This window comes from Anolis carolinensis, chromosome 4 (genome assembly GCF_035594765.1).
Source record: "Anolis carolinensis isolate JA03-04 chromosome 4, rAnoCar3.1.pri, whole genome shotgun sequence".
In the NCBI taxonomy this organism is placed as follows: Eukaryota; Metazoa; Chordata; class Lepidosauria; order Squamata; family Dactyloidae; genus Anolis; species Anolis carolinensis.
The window spans coordinates 249,508,386-249,535,627 of NC_085844.1; the positions used below are offsets into that span (position 1 = coordinate 249,508,386).

Below are 27,242 nucleotides of genomic sequence, written 5' to 3' on the forward strand. Positions count from 1 at the left end.
AAACTGTTAAGAGAACTATCCAAGGTGCTGAAACCTTTCCCCGAAAACAGTGCACCTTCATCGTAGAATTAGTGCAGCTTGATGTAGAAGTGGCATTTGTATAAAGTCACTAGCTGTGCCCGGTCACGCGTTGCTGTGATGTCGTCCTAAGTGGGTTTTTGTTTGTGGAGGCAAGTATGAATGTTGTAATTAGTCACCTTGATTAGCATTGAATGGACTAATTATAATATATTACATTATTATAATATATTATATTTATAATCTTATATTATCTGCTCAGAACTGGATTAAAGGTGGCCCTTTCTACACAGCTGTATAAAATCCACACTGAACTGGATTATATGGCAGTGTGGATTCAAGATAGTCCAGTTCAAAGCAGATACTGTGGATTATGTGCCTTGGCATTCTGGGTTATATAGCTGTGTGGAAGGGCCTTGAGTCTATACTGCCATATAATCCAGTTCAATTCAGATAATCTGTATTTTATAGGCCTAAATGAACCCTGCCTATCCCCCAGGCCCCATTGTGGCTGAGGGGATTGCTATGACACAAAGGGGGTGGGGTTTAAAGGAGGCCGGGTGTACCCTTCTGACTGGCAGCCAGAGGGAAAACGGCTCTTCTTCATCCTCTGTAATTTGGACTTTATTTTTCTAGATTTGTTTGTTTTTTAATTGAAAGACATGGATTGGCTGGAGCCTCTGGTGGCTCAGTGTTTTAAAGCACTGAGCTGCTGAACTTGCAGACCGAAAGGTCCCAGGTTCAAATCTGGGGAGCGGAGTGAGTGCCCTCTGTTTGCTCCAGCTTCTTCCAACCTAGCAGTTCGAAAACATGCAAATGTGAGTAGATCAATAGGTACTGCTCCGGCGGGAAGTTAACGGCGTTCCATGCAGTCATGCCGGCCACATGACTTTGGAGGTGTCTACGGATAATGCCGGCTTTTCGGCTTAAAAATAGAGATGAGCACCAATGCTCAGTCGGACACAACTGGACTTAATGTCAGGGGAAACCTTTACCTTTACTATGGATTGGCTGACTATGTCTTTTGTGGCCAAATTTGGTGTAATTTGGTTTAACAGTTTTGTTGTTTACTCCATGGGGAAAATGCACATTACATTTATATATATACTAGCTTTGCCCGGCCACGCGTTGCTGTGGCTTATGCTTTCAGAGTGTTGCTCTTTATTTACTGTCCTGATTTTAGAGATTATATTGTTCTGTATTATTATATCACAGTAATTATTACATATTATATTTATAATCTTATATTATCTGCTTAGAAGTGGATTATATGAGGCCCCTTCTACACAGCTCTATAAAATGCACACTGAAGTGGATTATATGGCAGTGTGGAGTCCAGATAATCCAGTTCAAAGCAGATAATATAAGATTATAAATGGGTTATATGGCTGTGTAGAAGGGCCTTGAGTCTACACTGCCGTATACTGTAATCCAGTTAAAATCTGATAATCTGTATTTTATAGGCAGTGTGGAAGAGGCCTAAGTGACTGTTCCCTGGGCTGAGTGGGTTGCTAGGAGACCAAGTGGGTGGAGCTTAGCCTTCTAACTGGCAGCAATTGGAATAAAAACAATTATTCCTCTCCCTCTAATTAGGACTTTATTTTTCTTTTCTTTTTGTTGTATGAATGTAGAGGCATGGATGAGAGGTTGTGCTGCCAAGTTTAGTGTTTCTGGGGTGTGTAGTTTTGTTGTTTTGTCCTAGGCCGAAATTTCATTACCCTTTTATATATATAGATAGATTAACATACTCTGCTCAATGCTTTGAAATCTTGGGACTTTGTCAAACTACAGATCCCAGGATTTCAAAGCATTGACCCATGGCAGTTAAAGTGATGTCAAACTGCATTGGTTCCACAGTGGACCCTTTCAAAGAAATGTGATTGCTGGTAAAGTTAACTATCTAAAACTTTCAGATAGTGGCATGGAATAAGTTGCCTTTTGTGTTGTGTGCCATGCAGAAGCTCCGCTGAATCCAAAGGATCTTGGACTTGGAAGTGTCCCTTGGGCCCATAACCCTGCCGAGGAGGTCCGTTCAGGAGATCAAGCAATGGAGACAGATGGAGATTCTTGCAATGCTCATGATACTGGAGGAGGAGGAGAGCCCACGGCTCCGGCTTTGGTCTCCACGGAGCTGCAAGAAGAGACAAAAGGAAACAACAAAGAGACAGGAGAAGGTGAGACAAAAGGTGTCCCAGGTGAGACAAAAGCAGAGGAAGAAAGTCAGAAACACCCTGAGGCATCAAGCCTGACTGTGGCTGGAGGAGGAGAAGCAACTCCAGGAGACGCAAAGGCAACGGAGGTGAACCAAAACCACCCTGAGTCTGGAGCAGAAGGAAACACGGGAGATGCAAAGGCAATGGAGGAGAACAAAGGTCTTACTAAGGAAACAAGCCAGACTGTGGATGGAGGAGGAAGCCAAGGAGATGCAAAGGCCGTGGAGGAGAACCAAAGCCATCCTGTGGAATCAAGCCAGATAGTGACTGAAGGAACCCAAGGAGATGTAAAAGCAACAGAGGAGAACCAAAGCCACCTTGAAGGCAGCCAACAGAAGCACCTGCACCTTCAGCCGAGCTTCAGCTGCCCAGCTACTATGCACAGGTAAGGTCCATGTCCTGCACCATCACTGGATGACATAGGAAATGGGTTCTAACAGTACCAATGCCCATGTACAAGCCATCAGTTGTTGGTCAATGGAGAGTTTCTGTGCAAGAAAGAAGCAGTTGTAAGCTGCCTAGTCTTTGACCAGGTATGGGCCAACTTGGGCCCTCCAGGTGTTTTGGACTTCAACTCCCACAATTCCTAACAGTCGATAGGCTGTTAGGAATTGTGGGAGTTGAAGTCCAAAACACCTGGAGGGCCCAAGTTGGCCAATGCCTGATCAAAGACTAGATTATCTGCTTTGATGATGAACTGAATTATCTGAGCCTACACTGCCATATAATCCAGTTCATACTACAATTGGACCCTATAGCTTTACATGTTTATCTTTTTGCAGATTTGATTAATAATGTGGTCTCTTTAGCAATACCATGGAGGACCTAGAAATATTTGCACCAATTCCATATTTTGGGAGAAACAGCCAAATCCCATTATCTTCAGAGACTTTAAAGACCTTTTTCACCCCTTTTTTTTGAGGGTTACTCCCTTATGCCATCTGAACTGCTGACCTGAAGGTTGCCGGTTCGAGTCCGTGAGATGGGGTGAGCTCCCGTCTGTCAGCTCTAGCTTGCGGGAACATGAGAGAAGCATCCCAGATAACACATCCGAGCGTTTCTCTGCAGACTGCCAATTTTCTCACACCAGAAGCGACTTGCAGTATGTTCACAAGTCACTTCTGACACAATAAAAACAAAACCTCAGTGTTGCGGGGATTAAGTGTAGCGGCTGAGAATTTCAGGTTTGCTGTTGTTTTGAAAATACCTTTATGAAACAAAACAATCTCACACAAGCAATTGCATGCCATATAAAACACATGCAGGATTAATACATGATATAAAATACATGATAACATATAATGCTAAAAGGAAAAACAACAGATGCACATATAATCAAAGCCCTCCCAGCAGATGGCCATGCAGCCTCTGTTGACAGACCTCCAGAACTTGATAAGTCTTATTCCAGGTTTGGTCTGGCCAATGCAGAAAAGGCCCTTTCTACACTGCCATAAAATCCAGATTATCAAAGCAGATAATCCACATTATCTGGATTCTACACTGAGCCTCGGGTGGCGCAGTGTGCTAAAGCGCTGAGCTGCTGAACTTGAAGATCGAAAGGTCCCAGGTTCAAATCTGGGGAGTGGAGTGAGCACCCACTGTTAGCTCCAGCTTCTGCCAACCTAGCAGTTTGAAAACATGCCGATGTGAGTAGATCAATAGGTACCGCTCTGGCGGGAAGGTAATGGCGCTCCATGCAGTCATGCCGGACAGATAACCTTGGAGGTGTCTACGGACAATGCCGGCTCTTCGGCTTAGAAATGGAGATGAGCACCAACCCACAGAGTCGGACACAACTGGACTTAATGTCAGGGGAAATCTTTACCTTTACCTTACACTGTCATATAATCCAGTTCAAAGTAGATAACGTGGATTTTATATGGCAGTGTAGAAGGGGCTTAGGACTTCCCTTGATCTACACACTACTCTGAGACAGCCTATTTATTTTATTTATTTGCAGTATTTATATTCCACCCTTCTCACCCCGAAGGGGACTCAGGGCGGATCACATTATATACATATAGGGCAAACATTCAATGCCCATATACACATAGAACAGAGACAGACGCACAGGCAATTTAACCTTCTCCTGAGGGGATGTTCGATTCTGGCCACAGGAGGGAGCAGCTGCTTCATAATCCACTGTGACGGCACTTCCTCATTCCAACATTGTAAATTAGTTAAATTTGCCTCCCCACTTTATAAGTGCTACCTTATTTCCTACTTGATAGATGCAACTATCTTTTGGGTTGCTAGGTCAGCAACGAGCAGGGGCTATTTTTTATTTAATTGTTGGGTGCTCACCCTGCCACGGGCTGGCCTCGAACTCATGACCTCATGGTCAGAGTGATTTATTGCAGCAGGCTGCTCACCACCCTGTGCCACAGCCCGGCCCCTAATGCCTAGAATGGCATTGGCCTTTTAAGTTGCTGCATCACACTGTTGGCTCATGTTCAACTAGTGGTTTATTAAGACTATTAAATTAGTTAAATTTGCCTCCCCACTTTATAAGTGGTACCTTATTTCCTACTTGATAGATGCAACTATCTTTTGGGTTGCTAGGTCAGCAATGAGCAGGGCCTATTTTTAATTTTTTTAAATTGTCGGGTGCTCACCCCGCCACGGGCTGGCCTCGAACTCATGACCTCATGGACAGAGTGATTTATTGCAGCAGGCTGCTCACTAGCCTGTGCCACAGCTTGGCCCCTAATGCTTAGAATGGCATTGGCTTTTTAAGCTGCTGTATCACACTGTTGGCTCATGTTCAGCTAGTGGTCTATTAAGACTCCTAAATCCCTTTCACATGAACTGTTTTCAAGCCATGCACTTCTGAATGTGCATTTCAGTTTTTCATGTTTACTTCCTCCAATGCAAACTTTATTATGATGTTATTGCTAGTCAAACTTGGTAACTAGATAACTTCTGCTGTTTCAATGTTTTAGCTTGGAAGATATTCCCGAGGAGGCTTTGGGCACCCAAGGGGAGCAGAAGCCAAAAGAAGAACCGAAGGCTGGAGAATCCAAGGACGTGGAGGCTCTTGTCCTGCCGCAGGATCCGGCTGGAGGGCAACCACTTCCAGCCAAAACGGAGGCAGAAAGGACCTTGGCCCGAGAGCCTGACGCTGCCCCAGAGAATGCTGTGGCCGAGATCCCAGTTGGACAGGTTCCTTCCGAAAACAAGGCGGACGTGGCCACCCCGGCAGAGGTCGGCGCTCCTCCCATCATGCCAGCCTCTCCAACCGGACCCTACCTCACGGCGGACTTTGGCAAAGAGGACCCGACTATGATCTTGGGTAAGGCCACCGAGGCCTCGGGCATCCTCGGTCTGCAGCCACCTTGGCCGGAGCAAGTGGGAGAAGTGGGAGCCGTGGGAGATGGTGATGGGGAATGGGATACAGGCCGTCCCTGGGCTACAAACATCCAACTCATAGTTAAAAGCATGGGTGAGACTGTAAGAAGTGAGTGAAATCTATCCTCAGGAGGAAAATTCACTCCTGGGAGAGATATTATCATGGGGGGGGGAAGGGCCTCCAATGAAGCTTTCATGCCAATCCTTGTTTCCAAAGCAAGCCAAATTTTTCTAAGTCCAATTGTAAGGAGCTAAGAATGACTATTTATTTATTTTATTTATTTACAGCATTTATATTCTGCCCTTCTCACCCCGAAGGGGACTCAGGGCAGATCACATCACACATATAGGCAAACATTCAATGCCTTTTAACATAGAACAAAGACAAGACAAACATAGGCTCCGAGCGGGCCTCGAACTCATGACCTCCTGGTCAGAGTGATTCATTGCAGCTGGTTGCAGCTGGCTTGCTCTCCAGCCTACGCTACAGCCCGGAGTCCAAGGACTAAGGTTCTTTCAGGCAGGGGGAATCTTTTTATCCCACCGCTCCTCCAATTTGCGAGGGTGCTAATAACGCTGCCACCACTTTGTAAAGATGCAACCACCAAAGACTCAGGGAGGAGACGTTTTACTTAATTTTTTTCCTTTCTTCTTCTTATTCACTTTAGATGGTAACTTAACTTGGTTTATGATATATGCGACAGAGGCTTAGATGTTGGAAGAACAATAACAAGTTTATTCAGGCACAGAGCTTAGTGGTTACAATGTTGTTCTCACTTAGAGGCATTTTTATTAACAGTTACAATGCTAGAATAAGATGAGTCAAACTCCCTAAAGTGTCACTTATTTTACTTAAAGTAGTTAGAACTTTTTTCTCTGCTACAGTAGAGTCTCACTTATCCAACATAAATGGGCCAACAGAATGTTGGATAAGCGAATATCTTGGATAATAAGGAGGGATTAGGGAAAAGCCCATTAAACATCAAATTAGGTCATGATTTTACAAATTAAGCACCAAAACATCATGTTATACAACAAACTTGACAAAAAAGTAGTTCAATACGCAGTAATACTATGCAGTAATTACTGTATTTACGAATTTAGTACCAAAATATCACGATATATTGAAAACATTGACTAGAAAAATGCGTTGGATAACCCAGAACGTTGGATAAGCGAGTGTTGGATAAGTGAGACTCTACTGTACTTTTAAACCACAGTCACCCCTGTGATATACGATCACAGATTCTCTGTTCCTTAGCAGGACACAGACTACATTAAATAAGTCACCAAACTTATTTTATACCGACTCAAAATGAACAATTGACTCCTCTTGATCCCCTCAACCTAGGATAAATCTTCCCTGTGCCTCATCAGAGCACAGACTGACTCTCTTTTTTTAAACTCTGCACTTCTTCAACAAAATGGCAGTTGGCTCCGCCTACTTCTCCATGGCAACCAGCCTCTGAGTGCTGAGATGTAATAACTGTAATACTTACCCTTTTAAAACACAAACACACAATTAAACATAACATTTGTAAACCAAAAATTTGTACTTCACTACACCAATGTACTGTTATGCTCTTAGACATCCCTGCAGAATATATTCCAGAAATACATCTCAGAAAAGATGATATATTTTGATATATATTTTGATTCTGTTTATTTATTGCTCCCCCATTTAGACAAACAAGCTAGTCAAATGTGGGCTAGGCAAAACTATGCTTAGGTGGATTTGTAATTGGCTAATTGAACAAACCCAAAGGGTGCTCACCAATGTGTCTTCTTCATCCTGGAAAGAATTCACAAGTGGAGTGCCAGAACCACTGGGATAAGGGTTCCGTCCTGGGCCTGGTTCTGTTCAGGATCTTTATTAATGACTTAGATGAAGAGTTAGAAGGCACGATCATCAAGTTTGCAGACAGGACCAAATTGGGAGAGAGATCCAATACTCCAGAAGACAGGAGCGGAATTCAAAACGATCTTAACAGATTAGAGACATGACTGGCCAAAACTAACACAATGAAATTCAACAGGGACAAATGCAAGATACTCCACTTAGGTAGAAAAAATGAAATGCAAAGAGACAGAATGGGGGATGCGTGGCTCAATAGCAGGATGTGTGAAAAGAATCTTGGAGTCCTCATGGACAACAAGTTAAACATGAGCCAACAATGTGATGCGGCGGCAAAAAAGCCAATGGGATTTTGGCCTGCATCAATAGGAGTCTAGTGTCTAGATCCAGTGAAGTCATGCCACTCCGCTATTCGGCCTTGGTCTGCCTGGAATACTGTGTCCAATTCTGGGCACCACAGTTGAAGGGAGATGTTGACACGCTGGAAAGTGTCCAGAGGAGGCCGACTAAAATGATCAAGGGTCTGGAGAACAAGCCCTATGAGGAGCGGCTGAAAGAGCTGGACATGTTTATCCTGCAGAAGAAAAGGCTGAGAGGAAACATGATGAGGGCCATATAAATATGTGAGGGGAAGTCCTAGGGAGGAGGGAGCAAGTTTGTTTTCTTCTGCCCTGGAGACTAGGACGTGGAACAATGGCTTCAAATTACAGGAAAGGAGATTCCACCTGAACATCAGGAAGAACTTCCTCACAGTGAGAGAGAACTGTTCAGCAGTGGAACTCTCTGCCACAGAGTGTAGTGGAGGCTCCTTCTTTGGAGGCTTTGAAGCAGAGGCTGGATGGCCGTCTGTCGGGAGTGCTTTGAATGTGATTTTCCTGCTTCTTGGCAGAATGGGGTTGGACTGGATGGCCCACCAGATCTCTTCCAACTCTATGATTCTATGCTGTCATGTAGTAAGGTTCCTTTGCAACCAGGAAACAAATGCTCTCACAGATAGTTAGTTATCTATAAAAAAAAAACCTTTCAAAAAGGCAGAACAAATGATTGTATAGCACCTTAAAAATTGACACATTTGGCCAAGGCTTTAGGAGAGAGGGAATGGCAAATAAAACAGTGTTAATCTTTGGAATGCCTTGCAAAAAGCTTTGCAGGAAAAACAAGCAGGAAGTGTAAATGGCTATCCATTTGTTCCCCAGGTTATCTGAAACAGGTAAGAAAGATCAAAGTGTCCAGATAATCTCTTTTTTAGGTGAAGAGAGTTAACAGAGGAATGTATGTAAATACCTTCAAGTCGCCAACCCTGTGCATTTCATAGGTTTTTCGTAAGCAAAGAATACTCTTTCTTGCCAGTTCTTTCTCTGAAATAGAGCCTACAGTGCACGTTTTTCCTTGTCAATCCTTCTGGATTTGAGGAAGGGTCTTGTTTTTTGGGCTGCCACTCTCTCATTCTGGAAGCAAGAGTCCCAAAAAGTCACTTTTCCCTATTTTGTTGTTGTTGTTGTTGTCGGTCTCCCATCCAAACACTATCCAGGGCTGACCCTGCTTAGCATTCAAGATCAGGCCGAATCTGGTGACTTAAGGGTATATTTGTTGTTGTCGGTCTCCCATCCAAACACTATCCAGGGCTGACCCTGCTTAGCATGCAAGATCAGGCCGAATCTGGTGACTTAAGGGTATATTTGTTGTTGTTGTCGATCTCCCATCCAAACACTATCCATGTCTGCCCCTGCTTAGCATGCAAGATCAGGTCCAATCTGGTAACTTAAGGATATATTTGTTGTTGTTGTCGGTCTCCCATCCAAACACTATCCATGTCTGCCCCTGCTTAGCATGCAAGATCAGGCCGAATCTGGTGACTTAAGGGTATATTTGTTGTTGTTGTCGGTCTCCTATCCAAACACTATCCAGGGCTGACCCTGCTTAGCATGCAAGATCAGGCCGAATCTGATGACTTAAGGGTATTTTTTGTTGTTGTCGGTCTCCCATCCAAACACTATCCAGGGCTGACCCTGCTTAGCATGCAAGATCAAGCCGAATCTAGTGACTTAAGAATATTTAGTCCTTGGAGGAATTTACAGTGTGGAATTAACTCAGTTTGACACCACTTTAATCTGCCATGGCTCAATGTAATGGAATTATAAAACTTGGGACTTTGGTGAGGCAGAGGTTTCTGACTCCTACGGATGCAGACTAGTATCGCATTGGCTTTTTTAGCTGCTGCATCACAACTTATGCCCAGTTTGTGGTTTCACTTGTAAAACTGCAACTCTTTGAATGCCGTATCATAGTGTCATGGCATTTCAAGTGGTATCAATATGCATTAATTCCACAGTGTAGATCTGACATGGGCAATCTTCCGTCATTCAGGTGTTTTGGACTCCAACTCCCACCATTCCTAACAGCCTAACAGCCTCAGGCCCTTTCCTTTTCCCCCTCAGCTGCTTAAGCAATCCTTATTTCCACCATAAGCCACATTTTTCAAAATCCAATTCTCACAAGAACAGAAAGTGAAGTGAAATCTTCTAAACAGGGGCACAGACAACAAAACAAACTCTGTTCACCCTTCCCTATGCTATCCAAAGCTTATTTACACGTGGTTGGGGCAAAATTTTTTGCTTCCTGTGTCATAAAAACGTTATAACAGCAGAAGTTGCTACAGATCAGTACCTGTTGATCTACTCACATTTGCATGCTTTCAAACTGCTAGGTTGGCAGGAGCTAGGGCTTACAAATGGGAGCTCACCCCATCTCGCGGATTCGAACTGCCAACCTTCAGGTCAGCAGTTTAGCAGCACAAGGCTTTAACCCATTGCGCATACTGGATTTGTGTCTTATATAGTTTAACTCCCATATCTGCAGAGGAAATGTTCCAGAACTTTGAATGGATACACAAAACTGGGTATTAGAGAACTATATTGACTAAACAATTTATACTGCAAGTTGACCATAGAACTCTGGAGGTCCTAGGAAATGCCTAGAGGAGATGATGATGATGATGATGATGATGATGAGGAGGAGGAGGAGGAGGAGGAGGAGGAGGAGGAGGAGGAGGAGGAGGAGGAGGATTATTATTATTAATACACCTCTCTAAGCATCCCTAGGCCCTTCAGTATTACTCTATGGTCAACTTCCAACATGTTGTTCATTCAATATGGTTTGTTAATATCCATAGTTTTGCAAATCCCTGCAAAATAAATCCTGGAACGTATCCTCTGCAGATGTTGCAGTTGAGCTGTGTATCATACAATTGCTTAAAGGTCCTAGAAAATGCTTAGAGGAAATATATTTTCCTCTAGATGTGGACAAATGAAACTATCAGTCCTGTGGATACTGGGTTCTACTCTACCTGCTTTTCAGAGTGCCCAAACTTGGTTGGAAAACTCTATAAAAAGAAGAGGAGAAAAATGATCCTGTTGCTTGTGTTTACATTTCCAGCAAGTGTTTTTTTAATTGTGGTTGCATTTTGGCTAATTTAACAGGAGTCATATAGGATTGATAAAACATTTTGTAGAAGTGTGTGTGTGTGTATATATATATATATGTATACTAGCTGTGCCCGGCCACGTGTTGCTGTGGCAAAGTATGGTGGTATGGGAAATAAATATTGAGGAATTGGTGGCAGTTAAGGTAAAGGGTAAAGGTTTTCTCCTGACATTAAGTCCAGTCATGTCTGACTCAGGGGGTTGGTGGTCACCTCCATTTCTAAGCCGAAGAGCCGGCGTTGTCCGTAGACTCCTCCAAGGTCATGTGGGTCAAAGCAGATAATATAAGATTATAAATGGGTTATATAGCTGTGTGGAAAGGCCTTGAGTCTACACTGCCATATAATCCAGTGCAAATTAGATAATATGTGGAAGAGGCCTAAGTGAGGCCTAAGTCTGCCTGTCCCCTAACTGAACCCTGGCTGTCCCTTGGCTGAGTTGGTTGCTAGGAGACCAAGTGGGCAGAGATTAGCCCTCTAAACTGGCAGTCATTGGATAAAAACAATTATTGCTCTTCCTCTAATTAGGACTTTATTTTTCTTTTCTTTTTTTTGTTGTATCAACCTAGAGGCGTGGATGATGGGTTGTGTTGTCAAATTTCGAGGTTGGGGGGCCTGTAGTTTTGTTGTTTTGTGGGTTGCCGTGATGACATCATTCATTTATATATATAGATAGATATATGTATATATATGTATATAAATATGGACACTTTAGCTTTGTTTTTGGTTGTTTTTTTCCCCTCTCTCTCCCTTTTTTATCCTTTTTTAATCGCCGTTTTCCTACTTTCTATACAATCGAATGTTCTCACTCTTTTGATGTTAATTTACTCTATCTTATAAGGTAAACCTTCAATGAAAATATATTTTTTAAAAAAAGAAGAGGAGAGAGAAATAATGTGTTATTGTAGCATTGAAGACTGAAACATTGTTAAGCATGGGTTTTGCACAGAATCATAGGACCATACAATTGCATACAGTGTAAAAATGTTTTGGAGATTACAATCCAGTTCCTCAAATATCCTGGATTGTAATCCACAGGATTACGCTATTATTAATATGTTCATCATGTTTCGTTATATACAATAAGTGGAATAAAGTGGTGTGCTTTGTATAAAATGGCAAAAGGTGGGAGATGCTGTGGGTGTTAAAGGGTTATGCTGCTTGAGGTTGAACCTACCGTATATACTCGAGTATAAGACGACCTGAATAGAAGCCGAGGCACCTAATTTTACCACAAAAAACTGGGATAACTTATTGACCCGAGTATAAGCCAAGGGTGGGAAATGACGCAGCTACAGGTAAATTTCAAAATAAAAATAGATACCAATAAAATTACATTAATCGAGGCATCAGTAGGTTAAATAATATATATCTATGGATATAGATATACAGGTACATGGATCTATAAGTATATAGGATTTGCAAATACAGTAGAGTCTCACTTATCCAACACTAGCTTATCCAACATTCTGGATTATCCAATGCAATCTGCCTTTTAGTAGTCAATGTTTTTGTAGTCAATGTTTTCAATACATTGTGTTATTTTGGTGCTAAATTCATAAATACAGTAATTACTACATAGCATTACTGCACATTGAACTACTTTTTCTGTCAAATTTGTTGACTAACATGATGTTTTGGAGCTTAATTTGTAAAATCATAACCTATTTTGATGTTTAATAGGCGTTTCCTTAATCCCTCCTTATTATCCAATATATTCATTTATCCAACGTTCTGCCGGCCCGTTTATGTTGGATAAGTGAGACTCTACTGTACCTGCAAACATATGAGGGGAAAATTCATATTTATTTATTATTTACAGCATTTTATCCCGCCTTTCTCACCCAAGGGGACTCAAGGCGGCTTACAACAACCGGCAAAATTCAATGCCAAACAAATCAATAAAAATCAACAACACATTTAAAACCATTAACAATAATCAATAAAAATACATTATACAAGCATTAAAAACATAAGATTAAAAATCATAGATAAAATTAATGTAGATAGATAGATAGATAGACAGACAGAGATATCTAAGTACATAGGGATTGCAAATGCATGCAGGAGGTTAATGCCTATATACCTTTAGGAGAGTTTAACAAATATTTCAGGGGGAAATGCTTTTATAAGATTAATGGATATATATTTTTCTTCTTCCTGACTTGCAAGGGAGTCTTTCCCTTTTCAAAACATTCCCTTGGTTAAGAGCTAGGGAGGCTTTGGAAAACACATTTATTTATTTATTTATTTCGTGTCAAAAGCATTGCATAACAAATACATTTTAAACACATTGATAAGAGAGGGTAAGAGAGAAATATATCATATATTGCAAGCAATGGACTTCAGGTTCTGCTGCCCGGCCTTGACCTTGACCCTATTATAAGCCGAGGGAGGCTTTTTCAGCTCAAAAAAAAAGGCTGAAAAACTCGTCTTATATTCGAGTATATACGGTATTTTAAGCAACTGCGGTTTCCTTGTGCAGTTGTAGGGTTTGCAGAATTCAGGAACCTGGGAATCTGTAGCTGAGATGAAACCTTGAAAGGCAGGTGAGCGAAATGTCAAGCTAAATCTCTGAAGCAAAGCACAAGGGAGGTTCGGAGAGAGTGACTGCGTATCTTTTCCACGGGGAATACAATACAGAAGGCAGAACCTGAATCAACACAAGGCCCTTGTGGTCTCCAATGTGTCAGGAAGAGGCAGAGCTCAATTGCAAAGCAGCTGCCTTGAATGAAAAGCTTTGTATATTGTTGTATACTTTCACTGGACAATGGAATTATGCAAAATATTCCGAGGTGACTTGATCTGGATTGAGCCATTAAGAGCTATAGGCTTTACAAAGGACTTGCTCCTAAAGGGAATGAAAGTGATTCTAGCACCTTTGTTGATGTAGCTGAACACAGCTCCCTACCTATAAGGCCCCTTCTGCACTGCCATATAAAAATAAAAATTATCTGCTTTGAACTGGATGATATGGTAGTGTAGACTCATCTATAATCCAGCAGATAATGCGGATTATCTAATTCGATAATCTGGATTATATGACAATGTAGAAGGGGACTGAGAAGAGAGACGGCGCCACAATCTGGCATTTTATGTATCCATTCTGGAGCTAGAGACGACAATAAATATTTTATTTAAAGTACAGTAGAGTCTCACTTATCCAACATAAACGGGCCGGCAGAACGTCGGATAAGCGAATATGTTGGATAATAAGGAGGCATTAAGGAAAAGCCTATTACACATCAAATTAGGTTATGATTTTACAAATTAAGCACCAAAACATCATGTTAGACAACAAATTTGTCAGAAAAGTAGTTCAGTACACAGTAATGCTATATAGTAATTACTGTATTTATGAATTTAGCACCAAAATATCACGATATATTGAAAGCATTGACTACAAAAATGCGTTGGATAATCCAGAACGTTGGATAAGCGAGTGTTGGATAAGTGAGACTCTACTGTACAGTAGAGTCTCACTTATCCAACATTTAATTTTTATTGTGCTTTATCTGTAATTACAATGAAAGCAAGGAAAACAATTTTGTATAGAAAGTGGGGTGAAAGTAGAGAGCAGAGACCAAGAAAAACAAGAAAGTAAAACAGGGAGAAAAAAGAAAAATAATCTGTAAACTTAAAAATGAATAAGTGAAAAATAATAAAAAATACAGATAATAAAGAAAATAAAAAAATATATAAAATAAAAATTTTGGGTGACTTCCCATTGACCTCTTGAGGGTTTAAAAATCGTATAGTCTATTTTGATCTATGTTAATTTTATCAATATTTGTATATATGTTTTTATCCTTTACAATTTTATCTTGTAAATCGCCTAGAGCATCTTGGATGGAGGGCGATTAATAAGTAATTAAATGATGATGATGATGATGATTTTCATCTCTGGTATTAACAGTCTTGTTATATATTTCACATATCAGATAAGTCTATTGTTAAATTATATCCTTCTTTCTGAATGAAGTTTCTGAAGCCCAACCAATCTGTTTTTTCTTTTATCCAACGCATTTTTGTAGTCAATGTTTTCAATACATTGTGATTTTTGGTGCTAAATTCGTAAATACAGTAATGACTACATAGCATTACTATGTATCGAACTACCTTTTCTGTCAAATTTGTTGTATAACATGATGTTTTGGTGCTTAATTTGTAAAATCATAACCTAATTTGATGTTTAATAGGCTTTTCCTTAATCCCTCCTTATTATCCAAGATATTCGCTTATCCAAGCTTCTGCCGGCCCGTTTAGCTTGGATAAATGAGACTCTACTGTACAGTAATAACTACATAGCATTACTGTGTATTGAACTACTTTTTCTGTCAAATTTGTTGTATAACATGATGTTTTGGTGCTTAATTTGTAAAATCATAACCTAATTTGATGTTTAATAGACTTTTCCTTGATCCTTCCTTATTATCCAACATATTCGCTTATCCAATATTCTGCCGACCTGTTTACGTTGGATAAGTGAAACTCTACTGTATTTATGTGTGGCCTCCCAGTCCACAAGGACTCTGGATGCAATGAACAAATAATAACTAATTTAAAGAATACAAAATTTAAAATTATTTTTAAAAATGCATTAAAATAATCTTCCAAAACTCCTAAAAGCATTCTAAAAACAATCCTAGAATCCAGTTTTAAACAGCTAAAGCGGGCATTTCAAACACTCAATGCCATGCAGAATAGTACTATTTTGGCAACTTGCAGAATCCCATCCAGACATTTTTTCAAGCCAGTCCTGACCCAGTTCCTTTGTTAACTAAAACTACTTTTAAATCTCCACAAAAGCACTGGATGTCAATTAGGGTTACCAGGCATAAAGTCACATCCTTGCAACAGCAATGCCAAAGACCTCAGCATTGTCAGCAATATTGGAAGGAGTCTCAAAACAGAGTTATCTCATAATTTGTATTCTCCTTTATGGATTCCTCCAAATGGCTTATACCATCATCTTATATTGTCTTGGAGACCGGGGTAACCATTTTTGGGGGTGTACCATGGGGCAAAGATAATTCCCGATGAGTCATAGGCAAAGTGCTGTCAATAACAGTGTCTTTCAGATTTGTATTGTCGAAGGCTTTCATGGCCGGAATCAGTGGATTGCTGTGAGTTTTCCGGGCTGTATGGCCATGTTCCAACAGCATTCTCTCCCAACGTTTCACCTGCATTTGAGTCTGGAATCTTCAGAGGTCTGTTGGCAATGAAGCAAGTGAAGTGTATATATCTGACATTACCTCAGGGCTCCTCTCATACCAAATTGACCTTAGAATCATAGAATCATAGAATCATAGAATAGTAGAGTTGGAAGAGACCACATGGGCCATCTAGTCCAACCCCCTGCTAAGAAGCAGGAAATCGCATTCAAAGCACCCCCGACAGATGGCCATCCAGCCTCTGCTTAAAAGCCTCCAAGGAAGGAGCCTCCACCACGGCCCCGGGGAGAGAGTTCCACTGCCAAACAGCCCTTCTCACAGTGAGGAAGTTCTTCCTGATGTTCAAGTGGAATCTCCTTTCCTGTAGTTTGAAGCCATTGTTCCGTGTCCTAGTCTGCAGGGCAGCAGAAAACAAGCTTGCTCCCTCTTCCCTATGACTTCCCTTCACGTATTTGTACATGGCTATCATGTCTCCTCTCAGCCTTCTCTTCTGCAGGCTAAACATGCCCAGCTCTTTAAGCCGCTCCTCATAGGGCTTGTTCTCCAGACCCTTAATCATTTTAGTCGCCCTCCTCTGGACGCTTTCCAGCTTGTCAACATCTCCCTTCAACTGTGGTGCCCAAAATTGGACACAGTATTCCAGGTGTGGTCTGACCAAGGCAGAATAGAATAAGGGGGAGCATAACTTCCCTGGATCTAGACGCTATTCCCCTATTGATGCAGGCCAGAATCCCATTGGCTTTTTTAGCAGCCGCATCACATTGTTGGCTCATGTTTAACTTGTTGTCCACGAGGACTCCAAGGTCTTTTTCGCACACACTGCTGTCAAGCCAGGCGTCCCCCATTCTGTATCTTTGATTTCCATTTTTTCTGCCGAAGTGAAGTATCTTGCATTTGTCCCTGTTGAACTTCATTTTGTTAGTTTTGGCCCATCTCTCTAGTCTGTCAAGATCGTTTTGAATTCTGCTCCTGTCTTCTGGAGTGTTAGCTATCCCTCCCAGTTTGGTGTCGTCTGCAACTTGATGATCGTGCCTTCTAACCCTTTGTCTAAGTCGTTAATAAAGATGTTGAACAGAACCGGGCCCAGGACAGAGCCCTGCGGCACTCCACTTGTCACTTCTTTCCATGATGAAGACGACGCATTGGTGAGCACCCTTTGGGTTCGTTCGCTTAGCCAATTACAGATCCACCTAACCGTAGTTTTGTCTAGCCCACATTTTACTAGTTTGTTTGCCAGAAGGTCGTGGGGGACTTTGTCGAAGGCCTTACTGAAATCCAGGTACGCTACATCCACAGCATTCCCTGTATCGACCCAACTCGTAACTCTATCGAAAAAAGAGATCAGATTAGTCTGGCATGACTTGTTTTTGGTAAATCCGTGTTGACTATTAGCAATGACCGCATTTGTTTCTAAGTGTTCGCAGACCACTTCCTTAATGATCTTTTCCAGAATTTTGCCTGGTATTGATGTGAGGCTGACCGGACGGTAATTGTTTGGGTCGTTCTTTTTTCCCTTCTTGAAGATAGGGACCACATTCGCCCTCCTCCAATCTGCTGGGACTTCTCCCGTTCTCCAAGAACTCTCGAAGATAATTGCCAGTGGTTCTGAAATAACTTCCGCTAGTTCCTTCAGTACTCTTGGGTGTAGCTGATCTGGCCCTGGGGACTTGAATTCGTTTAGAGAGGCCAGGTGTTCCTGGACAACGTGTCTCCCTATTTGGGGTTGGATTTCCCCCAATCCTTCGTCCATTCCATGTTTCTGAGGTTGAAGATGGCTTTCTTTTTGTGAGAAGACCGAGGCAAAGAAGGTATTGAGCAGTTCTGCCTTTTCCCTGTCCCCTGTCGCCATCACCCCATCTTCTCCTTGCAATGGCCCTATCGCCTCCTTTTTCTTCCTTTTTCTACCAACGTAAGCAAAAAAGCCTTTTTTGTTGTTTTTTATGTCCCTGGCAAGCCTGAGCTCATTTTGCGCTTTAGCCTTGCGAACCTTTTCCCTACAGGTGTTGGCTATACGTTTGAATTCTTCTTTGGTGATTTCTCCCCTTTTCCACTTCTTGTGCATGTCACTTTTGAGCTTTAGCTCAGTTAGAAGTTCTTTGGACATCCATTCTGGCTTCTTTGCACTTGTCTTATTTTTCTTCTTTGTTGGCACTGTTTGCATTTGCGCCGTGAGTATTTCACTTTTGAAAAACTCCCATCCATCCTTAACTCCCTTGTTTTTTAATATCGGCGTCCATGGAATGCCGCTCAGTAATTCCTTCATTTTTTGGAAGTCAGCTCTCTTAAAGTCCAGAAAGCGTGTTTGACTTGTCTTAGTTTCAGCATTCCTTTGTATTGCAAACTGCAGGAGCACATGGTCACTTGCCCCTAAGGATCCAACCACTTCAACTGTATTGATCAGGTCTTCCACATTTGTTAAGATTAGATCAAGAGTTGCTGATCCCCTTGTTGCCTCTTCTACCTTCTGGACCATAAAATTATCTGCAAGGCAAGTGAGGAATTTGTTGGACTTTGTACTCTTGGCTGAGTTTGTTTTCCAGCAGATATCGGGATAATTGAAATCGCCCATGACTACTATATCTCTTCTTTGTGCCTGTTTGGTCAGCTGTTGACAGAAGGCTTCATCAAGTCCTTCATCCTGACTCGGAGGTCTGTAGTAGACACCCACGACAAGATCTTTTTGAGTCCCGGTTCCCTTGATTCTTATCCAGATGCTTTCAAGCTGGTTTCCCGGATTACAGTCTTGCATTTCCTCTGCAACGTAACTGTTTTTGACATATAAAGCTACTCCCCCTCCTCTCCCCTTTGTTCTATTTCTGTGAAAGAGGTTATAGCCCTCAATGGTTAAATTCCAGTGATGGGAGTCATCCCACCAGGTTTCAGTGATGCCTATGACATCGTATGTGTGGTGCTGTGCTAGGAGTTGGAGTTCGTCTTGCTTATTTCCCATGCTCTGAGCATTAGTGTAAAGACATGTAAGCCCCTGTGACCTCCTCTCGAACTGTTTATTTGGGATTATTGTGCTCTCTGTACTTGGTCCTTGCTGTGTTTGTGCAGCCCTCCGTTTAGCCTTTCGGCGGTTCCCTGTGGTCGTGGGTAATATATTGTTCGCCAGGCTGTTGTTCCCCTCCCCCAGTGGATCTAGTTTAAAGTGCGCCTGATGAGGTTTGTGAGTCTGTGTGCAAAAAGATGTTTTCCTACTTGTGTGAGATGCACCCCATCGCTTGCCAGTAGTCCATCCTCTTGGAAGAGTAGACCATGGTCAAGGAAGCCAAAATGCTCCTCTTGACACCATTTTCTGAGCCAGTTATTGACCTGTACTATTTTTCCGGCCCTTGTAGAGCCGTGTCCTACAACAGGGAGGAGGGATGAAAAGATCACATGTACATTATACAGTTTTAGCTTTGTTCCCAGAGCTCGAAAATCATTTGTGATCTTTTGAAAAGTATGCCTAGCGGTGTCATTGGTACCTACATGTATCAACATAAGGTGGGGAGGGTGATGGGGCTTTAGGAGCCTGCTGAGCCTCTGAGTGATATGGTGTATTTTTGCCCCCGGGAGGCAGCATGTTTCTCGAGCCATCCCATCCGGTCTGGAAATGATGGCTTCCGTTCCTCTAAGGAGGGAGTCACCTACTACCAAGACCTGTTTCCTTTGAGGATTGACAGGGTCCCTTTTGTGCAAGACAGTGTGTATGTCCCCTGAAGAGTGTTCCTGTTGAAGTGAATCATGTAGGTGTAAAGTGTTGTCCTCCTCCTCAACATCCCCAGTGCATTCATCAATGACAATCCATTGAGATACATCCGAGAGCCCATTACTCTCCCAAGGATGTTCCTGTTGCTCCTGGTCTATGATTGGGGATGGAGCATTTGCATGATTACATAAGTGTGACTGTGGTGATGCACTGTCCCCGTCAGGGCTATCCCCTGCGCATTGATCCAGGGTGGTCCACTGAGTGGTATCTAAGAAACTGTGGTCCTCCACAAGATGTGTTTCCTGATTGTATGTTAATGATGTAAGAATTTCAAATCTGTTGTGTAAATGCAACTGAGCAGAGGAGTTCTGCGGAGGCTGCCTGGTCCTGCGTCTCCTTCTATGGGTGACCTCCTTCCAAGCCTGAGGGTTGTCTACCTTTGAGTTGGTCTCCCCATAAGGTTCCTGATCATGGTCTTGGTGGTGTTGGTGTGATGCAGGCTGCTGATCTACAGCAGCGTGTTGTGCAGTGTCCAAGAAGAGCTTGAGTGCCTGAATGTCCTTAAGGGTCTTAATACGGTGCTCGAGCTGTTGGATCCTCTGCTCCATCAGAGTCATCTGTTTGCATTTGGAGCAGATGTAGTTGTCTAGTTTTTGTGTGAAAAAGCGGAACATGCCACAGCTGGTGCATGTGATGGGAATGTTTTGCTTTTGTTGCATCTCTTGGTGAGCGTGGTGGCCAAGTGGGATCTTTGTACAGTTAAGTAATATGCACGCACTTTATGTGCAAACTGCAACAAACCACCTCTTTGTGTATTTGTTTATGTTGCTTTGTTTCCTGTATGTACTGCAAAGGATAGTTAGTAAAGGTGCCTGGCAAATAAAGCTTTCCCAGAAACTCAATTAACAGGGGACAATGCCTGCTGTCAATCAACTTAAGTACCTGGCTCTCTTTCAACACAACAGTCACACAACAGTTAGACTTTGACCACAGGAGCCAAGCCCACACTCAGTTTAAAATCTTAGCCAAATCTTAGCCAAATCCTACCTGAAGCCAGGGAGCAAAAATGTCCTCCTGCTGCCTCTGCTTCTGCGAGAACCAACTGCCCTTCTGGGATCAGGCTCTGGCAGAAACTCACACTGGCAAATAAAGCTTTCCCAGAAACTCAATTAACAGGGGACAATGCCTGCTGTCAATCAACTTAAGTACCTGGCTCTCTTTCAACACAACAGTCACACAACAGTTAGACTTTGACCACAGGAGCCAAGCCCACACTCAGTTTAAAATCTTAGCCAAATCTTAGCCAAATCCTACCTGAAGCCAGGGAGCAAAAATGTCCTCCTGCTGCCTCTGCTTCTGCGAGAACCAACTGCCCTTCTGGGATCAGGCTCTGGCAGAAACTCACACTGGCAAATAAAGCTTTCCCAGAAACTCAATTAACAGGGGACAATGCCTGCTGTCAATCAACTTAAGTACCTGGCTCTCTTTCAACACAACAGTCACACAACAGTTAGACTTTGACCACAGGAGCCAAGCCCACACTCAGTTTAAAATCTTAGCCAAATCTTAGCCAAATCCTACCTGAAGCCAGGGAGCAAAAATGTCCTCCTGCTGCCTCTGCTTCTGCGAGAACCAACTGCCCTTCTGGGATCAGGCTCTGGCAGAAACTCACACTGGCAAATAAAGCTTTCCCAGAAACTCAATTAACAGGGGACAATGCCTGCTGTCAATCAACTTAAGTACCTGGCTCTCTTTCAACACAACAGTCACACAACAGTTAGACTTTGACCACAGGAGCCAAGCCCACACTCAGTTTAAAATCTTAGCCAAATCTTAGCCAAATCCTACCTGAAGCCAGGGAGCAAAAATGTCCTCCTGCTGCCTCTGCTTCTGCGAGAACCAACTGCCCTTCTGGGATCAGGCTCTGGCAGAAACTCACCCTGGCAAATAAAGCTTTCCCAGAAACTCAATTAACAGGGGACAATGCCTGCTGTCAATCAACTTAAGTACCTGGCTCTCTTTCAACACAACAGTCACACAACAGTTAGACTTTGACCACAGGAGCCAAGCCCACACTCAGTTTAAAATCTTAGCCAAATCTTAGCCAAATCCTACCTGAAGCCAGGGAGCAAAAATGTCCTCCTGCTGCCTCTGCTTCTGCGAGAACCAACTGCCCTTCTGGGATCAACTGCCCTTAAATGAATCTGTAGCACTTTATGTTTTAAGTTTACAACTTACAACTTTTTACCTATGTCAACTTGATATAGACACAGGGTCTATTCCCATCCCAATTTGCACTTCCAAGAATTTGCAGCACTTTACCAGTCACCTCGTGTTTACAATATTTATATGGTGCACATTACCCAGTCTACTTTTACAACCTCTCCGTTTTAATCCATGTTTTTATTAGTTCTTGTCATTTGTTTTTATTGGCTAATGTTTACATTTTTATAATTGTGCATGTTTTTTTTGTCTATTGTTGTGTTTTATATTGCTATTGTTTTTATTCGGGCTTGGTCCCATGTAAGCCGCCCTGAGTCCCCTTTGGGGATATAGAGGCGGGATATAAAAATAAAGTTATTATTATTATTATTATTATTATTATTATTATTATTATTATTATTATGTGCACTTTGCTAATCTACTATTACAGCCTCACTGTTTTTAAATTCTATGTTTTTAATAAGTGTGTTTTTATTATTTTTGGTTAATGTGCAAATATTACAATTGGTGCATGTTAATTGTTTATTGGTGTATTGTATATTGTTATTGTTTTGAATTTGATATTTCTGTGAGCCGCCCCGAGTCCCCTCCGGGGGAGATAGTGGCGGGATACAAATAAAATTATTATTATTATTATTATTATTATTATTATTATTATTATTATTATTATTATTATTTTATTGTATGACACAGCAAACAAGACAGATATGCTGGATTTCGTTTCACAACATCACAAGTCGAACACTTCCCAAGTGTCTAGGACTGTGTGATGTATTTTTGGAAGATGTGTGCAGATCCCAGTCGGGTGGCCTTTTGCAGTTGGCAGATCGTAATTTTGTCAATGTCTATTGTTTCCAAATGCCGGCTGAGATCTTTTGGCACAGCACCCAATGTGCCCATCACCACCGGGACCACCTGCTCTGGTTTCTGCCAGAGTCTTTGAAGTTCGATCTTGAGGTCCTGATAGCGGCTGAGTTTTTCCTGTTGTTTTTTGTCAATGCGACTGTCACCTGGGATGGCGACATCAATGATCCAAACCTTTTTCTTTTCCACAACTGTGATGTCTGGTGTGTTGTGTTCCAGAACTTTGTCAGTCTGGATTCGGAAGTCCGAATTATTATTATTATTTTATTATGACACAGCAAACAAGATAGATATGCTGGATTTCATATCACAAAATCACAAGTCGAACACTTCCCAAGTGTCTAGGACTGTTGTTATTATTATTATTATTATTATTATTATTATTATTATTATTATTATTATTATATATCTGTGGAATAAAGTCTGTTTAAAACATGTGCAAATGTTGCAATAGGCAAGCTTGAATTAGTATTTCAGTAGCCATGAAGTTTGCAGAGCCAAACTCTATGCAGATACGCTCACTGATTGACTTTGCAGCTTCATGGCTACTCAATGCTATTCAAGCTCACTAACTGCAACGTTCACACTTGCTTTAAGCAGACAAAGGTTATTTCTCCCATCCTGGACATTATTCCACAGGGATATATACACTACACTTGCCTCACTGCCAACAGAACCTGTGAATATTTATTTATTTATTTATTTATTTACAGTATTTATATTCCGCCCTTCTCACCCCGAAGGGGACTCAGGGCGGATTACAATGAACACATATATGGCAAACATTCAATGCCAACAGACAAACAACATACAGTAGAGACAGACACAGAGGCATTTAACATTTTTCCAGCTTCACAATTCTGGCCACAGGGGGAGCTGTTGCTTCACCGTCCACTAGTGGCTGTACTTCCTCATTGCTTTCCTCGTGTTTTGCTGGCAGTTTTATGGTGTTGTAAATTAGTTAAATTAGCCCTAAATTTCCCTAATTGACAGATGCAACTGTCTTTCGGGGCTGCATAGGTCAACAGCAAGCCGGGCTATTTAATGGTCGGGGGCTTAACCCGACCCGAGCTTTGTTCTCGGTCAGTAGTGATTTATTGCAGCTGGTTACTAGCCAGCTGCGCCACAGCCCGGCCCGGCACGACTGAAGCAGGCGAAATGTTAGGAGAGAATGCTGCTGGAACATGATCATACAGCCCAAAAAAATAATTCAGGTTTCTTTCTGTTGCTTCTGATCTATGGTGACCGTAAGGCGAATAGAGAATCATGAGAAAGTTTGTTCAGAAGGGATTTTCTTATAACTTTCTGAGGCTGGGAGGGTGTGACTGGTCCAGGATCATCAAGTGGATTTCCATGACCATAATCATTGACTTTCTTCAAATGCACTTTTATAATTTTGCCGGTAGATGTCACCATAGGAACATGCCTTGAAAATTCTCCTTTTGTGGAATTTATGTCCCTTATTTTGAGGTTGTCATCACAACAATGCCTATTGACCAGTGCCAAAGAGGTAAGATGTTGTGTATAGAGGCTGGGAAGCAAGACTGTAAAGCAGGCATGGGCCAACTTGGTCCCTCCAGGTGTTTTGGACTTCAACTCCCACCATTCCTAACAGCCGGTAGGCTGTTAGGAATGGTGGGAGTTGAAGTCCAAAACACCTGGAGGGACCAAGTTGGCCCATGCCTGCCCAGACTCAATTATATTACATATGCCAATCCTTTTTTTCTTTCTTTTACCCCCTTCTCTCCCAGATGACACTCCTCCTCCGCCGGCACCTTTCACTCACCGCATTGTCAAAATGAGGACAGGAGAATTCAAAGACACCTACAGCATCAACACCAAGGAGATGCTCGGAGGGTAAGGGGTTGATATTTCTTCTCACTGGCCAATTCCTCTAATATTGTTATCTGATTGATAAGGACTTTCGTTTAGATGCAGAACTTGGAAAACATATTTATTTTAAGATAAAGCTTCTGCCAACCTAGCAGTTCGAAAAGATGCCAATGTGAGTAGATCAATAGGTACTGCTCCAGCGGGAAGATAGCAGTCATGCCAACCACATGACCTAGGAGGTGTCTACGGACAACGCCGGCTCTTTGGCTTAGAAATGGAGATGAGCACCAACCCCCAGAGTCAGACACGACTGGACTTAATGTCAGAGGAAACCTTTACCTTTTTCTAAATATCCCAGAACCCTAGACACCCAACTTGCCTAATGATCATGCTGCCTAGAGAATTCTAGGATTGTGCCCAACTTTTCGAAACTGTCTGCAATAGTAGAAACAGTCTTTGTATGCATATGATCAGTGTGCATAGTGCTCTATTATAGTTTAAGAGACAAATAAAAACCTTTCTTTTCCCTTGGAGTTCCCAGTTTGGAGTAGGGCCCCTTCTACACTGCCATATAATATAATTATATAATAATAATAATAATAATAATAATAATAATAATAATAATAATAATAATATATAATAATATATAATAATTATATAATATATAATATATAATAATTATATTATATATAATATAATTTTTATATATATATATATATATATATGTATGTGTGTGTGTGTGTGTGTGTGTGTGTGTGTATATATATATATATATATATATATACATATATATATAATCCAGATTATCAAAGCAGACTTGGATTATATGCATCTACACTGTGATATGGGGGCCCCTGGTGGCACAGTGTGTTAAAGCGCTGAGCTGTTGAACTTGCAGACCTTTTTGGTCCCAGGTTCAAATCCCGGGAGCGGAATGAGCCCCCGCTGTTAGCCCCAGCTTCTGCCAACCTAGCAGTTCAAAAACATGCAAATGTGAGTAGATCAATAGGTACCGTTCCGGCGGGAAGGTAACGGCGCTCCATGCAGTCATGCCAGCCACATGACCGTGGAGGTGTCTATGGACAACGCTGGCTCTTCGGCTTTGAAATGGAGATGAGCACCAACCCCCAGAGTCGGACACGACTGGACTTAACGTCAGGGGAAACCTTTACCTTTAAAAAAGACTTAGACATCTCCAAGGTCATGTGGCCAGCATGACTGCATGGAGCGCCGTTACCTTCCCGCCAGAGCGGTACCTATTGATCTACTCACATTTGCATGTTTTCGAACTGCTAGGTTGGCAGGAGCTGGAGCTAACAGTGGGTGCTCACTCTGCTCTCCGGATTTGAACCTGGGACCTTTCAGTCTCCAGCTCAGTGCTTTAACGCACTTCGACACCGGGGCTCTTACCTTTTACACTGCGATATTAATGCATTTCAAAGCAGATAATGTAGATTTCATATGGCAGTGTGGAAGAAGCTTAGGATAATGGGGGAAAGGGAATATGGAGAGGGATGGATTTCGGTTGATTTAGACTTAAAACTTGGGTTTTAATGAGGATGAGGGAGTTAAATCCAATGCAGGGAGGGAGTTTTTGGAAAGACGGAAAGAAGATTTGCGGGAACTGTTCATCCAATGTTGTTTTCAAGCTGTGTTCCTTCCTTTCCGCAGAGGGAAGTTTGGAGAGGTCCGTGTGTGCACAGTGAAGGAGACAGGCCTGAAGCTTGCTGTGAAAACAATAAAGGTGATGGGTCCAAAAGACAAGGTATGTCTTCCGAGGAATCTTACAAATATGGTGGTGGTGTGATTCTTGTTCAGTATGTTGTGCTGCAAGTATCGCTTTCATGCCTAGTGTTCCAGGATATCTGTCATGTGAAGAGTTTACAGGTGGTGAGAGGTGATGCGTATGACGTGAATCTCGGATTGCCTCTGACCAGGCTTTGGAAGAAAGGCTGCAGACCCTGACAGGTGGCTGGTTGCTCTTATTTTGATGAGGCATTAAATCAGGGGTCCCCAAACTTTTTAAACAGGGGGCCAGTTCACGATCCTTCGGACAGTTGGAGGGCCGGACTATAGTTGGCCACCGAGCAATAATTAATAATAATAATAATAACAATAATAATAACAACAACAATAAAAATGAGGGTTGGAAGAGACCCTTTGGGCCATTGAGTCCAATCCCCTTCTGCCTTTGTGCACCGAAAGTACAAGCAAAGCATCCCTGACAGAGGGCCACCCAGCCTCAATGTTAATAATGATGATGATAATAATAATAGCAATAATAATAATAATAATAATAATAATAATAATAATAATAATAAAGAGGGTTGGAAGAGACCCCTTGGGCCGTTGAGTCCAATCCCTTTCTGCCTTTGTGCACCGAAAGCACAAGCAAAGCATCCCTGACAGAGGGCCACCCAGCCTCAATGTTAATAATTATGATGATAACAACAACAACAACAACAACAACAACAACAACAACAACAACAATAATAATAATAAAGAGGGTTGGAAGAGACCCCTTGGGCCATTGAGTCCA

General features: G+C 42.1%; 1 protein-coding gene across 5 annotated transcripts in view; it reads left to right on the top strand.

Annotated features, from left to right (window-relative positions):
* Positions 1–27,242, top strand: part of mylk2 (myosin light chain kinase 2) — a 61,367-nt gene that overhangs the window by 17,989 nt on the left and 16,136 nt on the right. For all 5 annotated transcript variants that reach the window (XM_062979160.1, XM_062979163.1, XM_062979161.1 and 2 more), the window contains exons 2-5: positions 1,977–2,616; positions 5,174–5,523; positions 24,622–24,727; positions 26,375–26,468. In XM_062979160.1, the coding sequence (XP_062835230.1) occupies positions 1,977–2,616; positions 5,174–5,523; positions 24,622–24,727; positions 26,375–26,468 (1,190 nt within the window). The remainder of the gene's footprint in view (positions 1–1,976; positions 2,617–5,173; positions 5,524–24,621; positions 24,728–26,374; positions 26,469–27,242) is intronic.